Source organism: Rhinopithecus bieti, unplaced genomic scaffold (genome assembly GCF_001698545.2).
Source record: "Rhinopithecus bieti isolate Rb0 unplaced genomic scaffold, ASM169854v2 scaffold_110, whole genome shotgun sequence".
Taxonomy (NCBI): Eukaryota; Metazoa; Chordata; class Mammalia; order Primates; family Cercopithecidae; genus Rhinopithecus; species Rhinopithecus bieti.
This window is the reverse complement of record NW_016803311.1, coordinates 518022-525627: the sequence shown is the minus strand read 5'-3', so window position 1 is coordinate 525627 and position 7606 is coordinate 518022. Positions and strand designations below refer to the sequence as shown.

At 44.5% G+C, this 7606-nt stretch overlaps 1 protein-coding gene across 2 annotated transcripts in view; it reads left to right on the top strand.

The window, feature by feature from the left end:
* Positions 1 to 7376, top strand: part of GPRC5D (G protein-coupled receptor class C group 5 member D) — a 13157-nt gene extending 5781 nt beyond the window's left edge. The window contains exons 3-4 of one of the 2 annotated variants that reach the window (XM_017873037.1): positions 5687 to 5754; positions 7164 to 7376. In XM_017873037.1, coding sequence (XP_017728526.1) covers positions 5687 to 5754; positions 7164 to 7235 — 140 coding nt within the window. In that variant the 3' untranslated portion in view covers positions 7236 to 7376. The remainder of the gene's footprint in view (positions 1 to 5686; positions 5755 to 7163) is intronic. The other variant, XM_017873043.1, reaches the window with a different exon arrangement.
* Positions 7377 to 7606: the final 230 nt, after the last annotated feature.

Genomic DNA, 7606 nt, shown 5'->3' with positions numbered 1-7606 from the left:
AGGGAAGGAAGGAAGGAAGGAAGGAAGGAAGGAAGGAAGGAATTGCTCTCCAAGATTGGGCAAAATAACCAAAAGCTTAAGCTCAGAAAGTAAAATCAGAATTTAGGTCACCTGGAAGAAGTACAAATATCAAAATTTCAAGGAACGATTAAAACTCAATTAAAAGTGCAGGATTCCACCTAGCTAGGAAAAACACACAAATAGATACAAAATAGGTAAGAGCTAGAGAAGTATAATAACAATAACTTGAAATGTCTGAAGTGTTACGGTAGGTCATAAGCTGATAGTAGGGAAACAGCTTACCACTGCCTTTGCTTTTGTTTGCTCAAGAAACAATCACGGTACTGTATAAATAGATGTGTGGTCAGCAAGAACAACCGTGCCATTGTACCCGGCATCAGTCAGTCTCTAGCAAGGATACCCACTGATCCACTAATGAGAAGTGTGGGAAGCTTGGGGAGGCTCGGCAGAACCCCACAAAGATGATTAAAGGGTTATAACATCAGACCTGTGTGGACAGGTGAAGACAGTGAGAATGAGATGGTCATTCTTAAGCTTTATGTGTTTTACCAGACTATCCAAGTTCTCTCTCGAAATTCCGTCCCAAAACACATTTTGTTCGAGTCCATGAGGCATGCATTTGTGATGTGACGCTTCTGACTAATGCTGTTTGTAGCTGTGATTCCAGTCACATAATTATTTAATTTACCACTGGGTTATGAGACCAGAATTATTCAGCTAAAAGGAGAGTAGGACAAGGGGTCCCTAGCTGGAAATTAGCCATCCTGGCTAACACAGTGAAACCCCGTCTCTACTAAAAAATGCAAAAAAACTAGCTGGGAGAGGTGACGGGCGCCTGTAGTCCCAGCTACTCGGGAGGCTGAGGCAGGAGAATGGCGTGAACCCGGGAGGCGGAGCTTGCAGTGAGCTGAGATCCGGCCACTGCACTCCAGCCTCGGTGACAGAGCAAGACTCCATCTCAAAAAAAAAAAAAAGATTTCTGCTCTTTATATCACATTTAAGATTCCTCAATTAAAAGACCTAGTGATTTTATTCTAATTATTTATTTTGGAGGTTAGTTATCATTTATTCAGGAAGAGAAATATTCCAAAATTTACCAACTCCAAATTAAATATAAAACAAGTATTATATTCATCAACTAATTAATGAAGAATATGTTAAAAAATAACAATCCCAGGAGCATGTAAATGGAAAGTAGTTAAACATCAAAATAGTTTCAGAATTATGTCTCGATTTTATTTTGCATTTTAATTGCTTCATTTCTTATACACAAATTCTTTACCCTCATCTTTTTGTTGAAGTTTCCTGTACCTAACAAGATGCTGAGCGTGTTAAATTTCAATCAAATGCTGTGAGAGGATGTATCTATATTTTTGGCTTAAGATTTTGGTTGAGGCCGACTGATTTTTAAAAGTCCAATCAGTATTCAGCTTCTCAGGGACACACTTATAACACAGAGCAAATAATATTTATACCCATTTTTCTGGTGTCCTACAGTAATACGCCTGATTGCATTTTCATTCTCCATCCAGATGTTTTTGTATCTTAAAATTAAGTCCATAATCCACTTCAGAGGAATAAAGCCTAATCTTCTTTAGAAAGACTTCCAGGGAAATGAAATTCTTAATCCCCTTTGCTGATCTGTTTCTATCAACTCTTATTTTCGTATTTAATCTAAATCTCTCATGCCTCCGCGTCCATTTCCACCCACTATCTTCAGTTGGAGATGGAAAACAACAAGACAACCGCCTCTTGGGGAGAGGTCTTCACACTTGTGAAATTTTTTTTTTTTTTTTTTTTTTTTTTTTTTTTTTTTTTTGAGATGGAGACTTGCTCTGTTGCCCAGGCTGGAGAGCAGTGGTACGATCTCGGCTGACTGCAACCTCTGCCTCCCAGGTTCAAGCAATTCTTGTGCCTCAGCCTCTTGAGTAGCTGGGATTACAGGCATGTGCCACCATGCCCAACTAATTTTGGTATTTTTAAAAGAGATGGGGTTTTACCATGTTGGACAGGCTAGTCTCTTAACTCCTGACCTCAAGTGATCTGCCTGCATTAGCCTCCCAAAGTGCTGGGATTGCAGGTGTGAGCCACTGAGCCTGGCCAGAAATCTTAAATAGAGTAGAATATCACCTACGAATTGTTTTATGAGTGGAAAACTTCTAATTATTGCCTGCCTTATCTGTTTTAGACTAACTAGAATATCATTATATCATATTTGCTAACACTAAGACTCATCTGTATTTGAAAGTGTTGGCCGGGCGCGGTGGCTCACGCCTGTGATCCCAACATTTTGGGAGGCCGAGGAGGGTGGATCACCTGAGGTCAGGAGTTCAAGATCGGCCTGGCCAACATGGTGAAACCCTGTCTCTACTAAAAATACAAAAAATTAGCTGGGCGTGGTCTTGGGCACCTGTAATTCCAGCTACTTGGGAGGCTGAGGCAGGAGAATCACTTGAACCTGGGAGGTGGTGGTTGCAGTGAGTTGAGATCATGCATTGCACTCCAGCCTGGGCAATGAGAACAAAACTCCATCTAAAAAAAAGAAAGAAAAGAAAAGAAAAGAAAGAAGGAAGGAAGGAAGGAAGGAAGGAAGGAAGGGAGGGAGGGAGGGAGGGAGGGAGGGAGTCACATTACTGTGGGCATTTTCCATCCAGTGTTTGGATGCTTACAGACAAACCTCATATGATTCTTTTTGAAGGCATTAGATAATCAGTGAGTCTACATAATGTAAAAATGGGTCAACGAGTATAAAATGAGATGAACCAAGAGAACACTGTTCCTGCAATCATAAGCCCTTCTGGTTGTTCCCCTAGCAAACTCCAACTTCTGCTGAACATAGCCCTTTTTGACAATTCTCAACATTTTTTTCTTCAAGGCACACTCACCTTACCAGGGGAAATCCAACTTAAATGGTCCCAGGTGGTGTCATTTTTGTTTGTTCTTTCATGGGAAGTTCTTTTTTGTCACCCTCAAGTTACAGGTCACAGAGAGAGAAATAGCTTAAAGCAGGGAAGAAGGCAGTGGGGTCATAGGCAGGATTTGTTTGGTCTGAGGACAGATAAGTCAAGGATGATGGCCGGGCGCGGTGGCTCAAGCCTGTAATCCCAGCACTTTGGGAGGCCGAGACGGGCGGATCACAAGGTCAGGAGATCGAGACCACCCTGGCTAATATGGTGAAACTCCGTCTCTACTAAAGAATACAAAAAAAACTAGCCAGGCGACGAGGCGGGCGCCTGTAGTCCCAGCTACTTGGGAGGCGGAGGCAGGAGAATGGCGTAAACCTGGGAGGCGGAGCTTGCAGTGAGCTGAGATCCGGCCACCGCACTCCAGCCTGGGCGACAGAGCCAGACTCCGTCTCAAAAAAAAAAAAAAAGGATGATGACATTCATAAAGATTCAGAGAGCTTAGCTGGACATAGTGGCACACACCTGTGGTCCTAGCTACTCAGGAGGCTGTGAGATGGGAGCGTCTCTTGAGTCCAGGAGTTCAAGGTTGCAGTGAGCTATGATTGCACCATTACACACTCTTTAAAAAAATTAAATTTAAATTTAAATTTAAAAAAACAAATTCAGGGAGCAGGAGCATCATTGGGCAGCAAAGGGCAGTGGAAAGAGTGCAGAACCGGGCCTCATGTGCCCAGGCTCTGAGACTCTGCTTCTTACCAACCTTGAGACCAAACCAAGATCCTCAAGCCCTAGGAGCCTCAGATTCCTCATCTTTATATGTGCTCATCATGTCCCTCCCTGCCTCCTCCACAGATAATGGAAGGTCTTACTCAACTCGGACTTCCTGTCACACAGTGGTGCAGGTTTAGTATTAAAAAACACTCGGCCTTTTGGTAAACTCATGAACTACAGCTAGAGCTGGAAGAATTAGGCTTTTCTAACTGATGATCTGGTTTGATGAGAATGTTAGATGAAAGCTGGTTCCCAAGAGACTGAGTGTGAAGGAGCCTTGTTATGGCACAAGGAACGAAGTTGAGCCAAGGATTCAGTTAATTCTGCTATGAAGGAAAGATAAGCATTTCATGTATCACAGTATCAGCCCCTTGAAAAAATGAATAAAAAGCCACTAGGAAAAGGATGTCAGAGCATCTGTTATAACTGCAGCACCAGCACCACCACCAATAATCATATACAAAGGATAGCTCATGAGTGTTTTCTACGTAGCATACCCTGTTCCAAGGACTTTATATAACATTTTTATAGAATCTTCAAAACAATCCTATGAGATAGACTTACTGTTATGACTGTCATTATTCTTCTTTATTTCCATCAGGAAACAAAGGCAACAAAAAAGGTTAAGGAACACAAGTGAGAGAGCCAAGCAGTCCTTCTCCAGGGTCCATCCACTCAACATGAAACCCCTAAGTGTGAACCCTCCTAACACAGTTATGTCTGTGGTCATCAAAAAACAACTAGGTATCCAGCAAGTACCTGCTCTTAGAGACAGGCGCAGCTCCTGTCTTCACAGAGCTTACAGGCTGGTTGAGGAGACAGCCATTAAACAAATGCCTATGTCTGTGATGATCCTACAACAATATAAAGTTGTCTTAAGTGATCTCTTTTATTACGTCCAATTTTAAAAATTGAATTCAGGCCAGATGTGGTGGCTCAGACCTGTAATCCCAGCACTTTGGGTGGCCCAGGTAGGAGGTTTCAGGCCAGGAGTTTAAGACCAGCCTGAGCAAAATAAAAAATTTTTTGAAATATTGAATTCAAGCTTGTAGAGAATCAAACCTAAAGGGACTGTTGAAAAGAGTGAGCTGGCGGGTCGCAGTGGCTCACGCCTGTAATCCCAGCACTTTGGGAGGCCGAGGCGGGTGGATCACGAGGTCAGGAGATGGAGACCATCCTGGCTAACACACTGAAACCCTGTCTCTACTAAAAAATACAAAAAACTAGCCGGGCGAGGTGGCGGGCGCCTGTAGTCCCAGCTACTCCGGAGGCTGAGGCAGGAAAATGGCGTGAACCTGGGAGGCGGAGCTTGCAGTGAGCTGAGATCCGGCCACTGCCCTCCAGCCTGGGGGACAGAACGAGACTCCGTCTCAAAAAAAAGAAAAAGAAGAGTGAGCTGCCCGAGGTCACACAGGTAATACTGAAAGAGCAGAAACTGACTCGGAGCTAGTGCTCTTCTGATGCCAATGTGCTTCTCCTAAACACTCACATGCTACCCATGCCTTCCGCATCAACTTTAAATACACTCCTTTAAATCAGAAACTTTTTCAATAACAGCCACAACTGAGAATTCCTCTTATTTATTTATTTATTTATTTAGTCTCGCTGTGTCGCCCAGGCTGGAGTGCAGCGGGGCGATCTCAGCTCACTGCAACCTCCGCCTCCCGGGTTCAAGCAATTCTCTCGCCTCAGCCTCCCAAGTTGCTGGGATTACAGGCGCCCACCACCACACTGGGCTAATTTTTGTATCTTTAGTAGAGATGGGGTTTCACCATGTTGGCCAGGCTAGTCTTGAACTCCTGACCTCAAGTGATCGCCTGTCTTGGCCTCCCAAAGTGCTGGGATTACAGGTGTGAGCCGCCGTACCCGGCCTCAGAATTCCTTTTAAAGAGTGAAGAGCCTGTTTGCAAGCCGTGGGGTTTTCCGGTAGTCCTCATGTGCTGTTTCCGATTGACTCTAACGCAGCCCTTCCCTCCTTTGGCTTTCAGCCCGAGACAGTGATGGAGCTGAGGAGGATGTAGCATTAACTTCATTTGGTACTCCCATTCAGCCGCAGGTAAATGGACTCGCCTACATTCACCCAGGAGGGACCTAGCAAGCACTCCTTCCTTAGGCCAGCCTCAGGCTTCATTTCTAATGGCTTTACTGACCTGAGAGAGGAGAGGCAGGGCAGAAGCATCCCTAAAGGCACGTGGAGCTTGAGCCACCCAGATTTAAGCCAGACCAGGTGGTGCCAGACAGCCTTCACCCAAACCTTCCCAGTCTTCATCGCCAGCAACAATATAGCATTCTGATGCAAGTGCCTGTCCCTGGAAAGAAAGGGCAGCTTGAAGCTTTTGTGTGAAGGTGAAGAGCAGCAGGCTCATTGAATTTTGCGTTGAGGACAATACAGGATTGTAAATATGTGTGAGGGCGGGGTCTGCTTTTAGTAGCAGTTGTCTGAACCTATCACCTGATCCCCACTGATGGCCTCTCTGAGTCCCTGTCTAGCTCCAGCAGCCCAGGCTGCCCTAAGAACTGGACAGGGTCTGTCACCATCATCTGGATGCCCAGATGGATGAACAAATTTTCATCCTTTCAGGCAAAAACAGAGGGAGCACTGCTGAGTAGTTTGGGGGTAATTCACATTTGGGCTGTGAAGACTTGAAGACATACAAACCTAAACAGCCAAAAATATCACACTGGGACACAATTCTTACATTACAGGGATCAAAAGTAACTAAAACCGCAACGTGAAAGCCACCCTCAGATCATTTGTTCAATTAATTTGCGAGACCACTAACTAAGCTAATCCCTCTGGTATGTTATCTGAGAATTTGCCTTTTCCTAGAATGGCACATGGACCAGGCCACAGCTGTATCATGTGCTTTAATCAACCCTCAGGAGGGATTTACATAATGAAAACATCTTTATTATCCCTCCAAGAGTTTCTTGATTCATTTCAATTTCCAGTGATCAGCTATTCAAGAACCTTGCTTGCGAAAAGATTCTTGTTCGTGGCTGAGGGATAGCCTGGTACGGGTAGGCTCAGTACGTTTCTTCTTTTGTTGTTGACAAACAATTAAATGAAGGTGAGATAATAATACTTTAAACATAACTTTAGGGCTGGGCACAGTGGTTCATGCCTATAATCCCAGCACTTTGGGAGGTTGAAGTGGGCGGATCACTTGAGGTCAGGTGTTCAAGACCAGCCTGGCCAAAATGGTGAAACCCCCATCTCTACTAAAAATACAGAATTATCTGAGCATGGTGGTGCATGCCTGTAATTCCAGCTACTCAGAAGGCTGAAGCAGGAGAACTGCTTGAACCTGTGAGGCAGAGATTGAAGTGAGCCCAGATCGCACTACTGCACTCCAGCCGAGGTGACAGAGCCAGACTCTGTCTCCAAAAACAAAAATATAACTTTGGAGTGTATCTTTTCTTCTGTTGGTCAGAAAGTTGATGATAGCATTTCTTCCTTTCCAGACTGTTGATCCCACACAAGAGTGTTTCATCCCACGGGCTAAACTAAGCCCCCAGCAAGATGCAGGAGTATAAATCTACAGGAAACACGAGTAGAGAAAACCCAGCCGGCCATCCTGGGTAGTATAGCCCTGATAAGCCACCGGGGCCCACAGAGTCACGCTGCCCATGAAGAGTCAGAACATCCCCTCTTCTGTTCCCTAACCCCTCCATCCACATGGACCCTCCACCAGAAGACCACCCTTTTGAGCATAATTACAATCTTGCTGGCCACCCTACCTTGACTGTGTCTCTTTCTTCATTCGTGCAACTGCAAAATTCCCTTTCTTAGCAACGCTAGAAAGAATTGGTGTCTCTTATTCATAGAACTAAAAGACCCTGTCTGGAGAAATTAAGGATATTCTAACGTGACAAGGAGGTTAGTAGCAGCTTACTACTGGGTTACG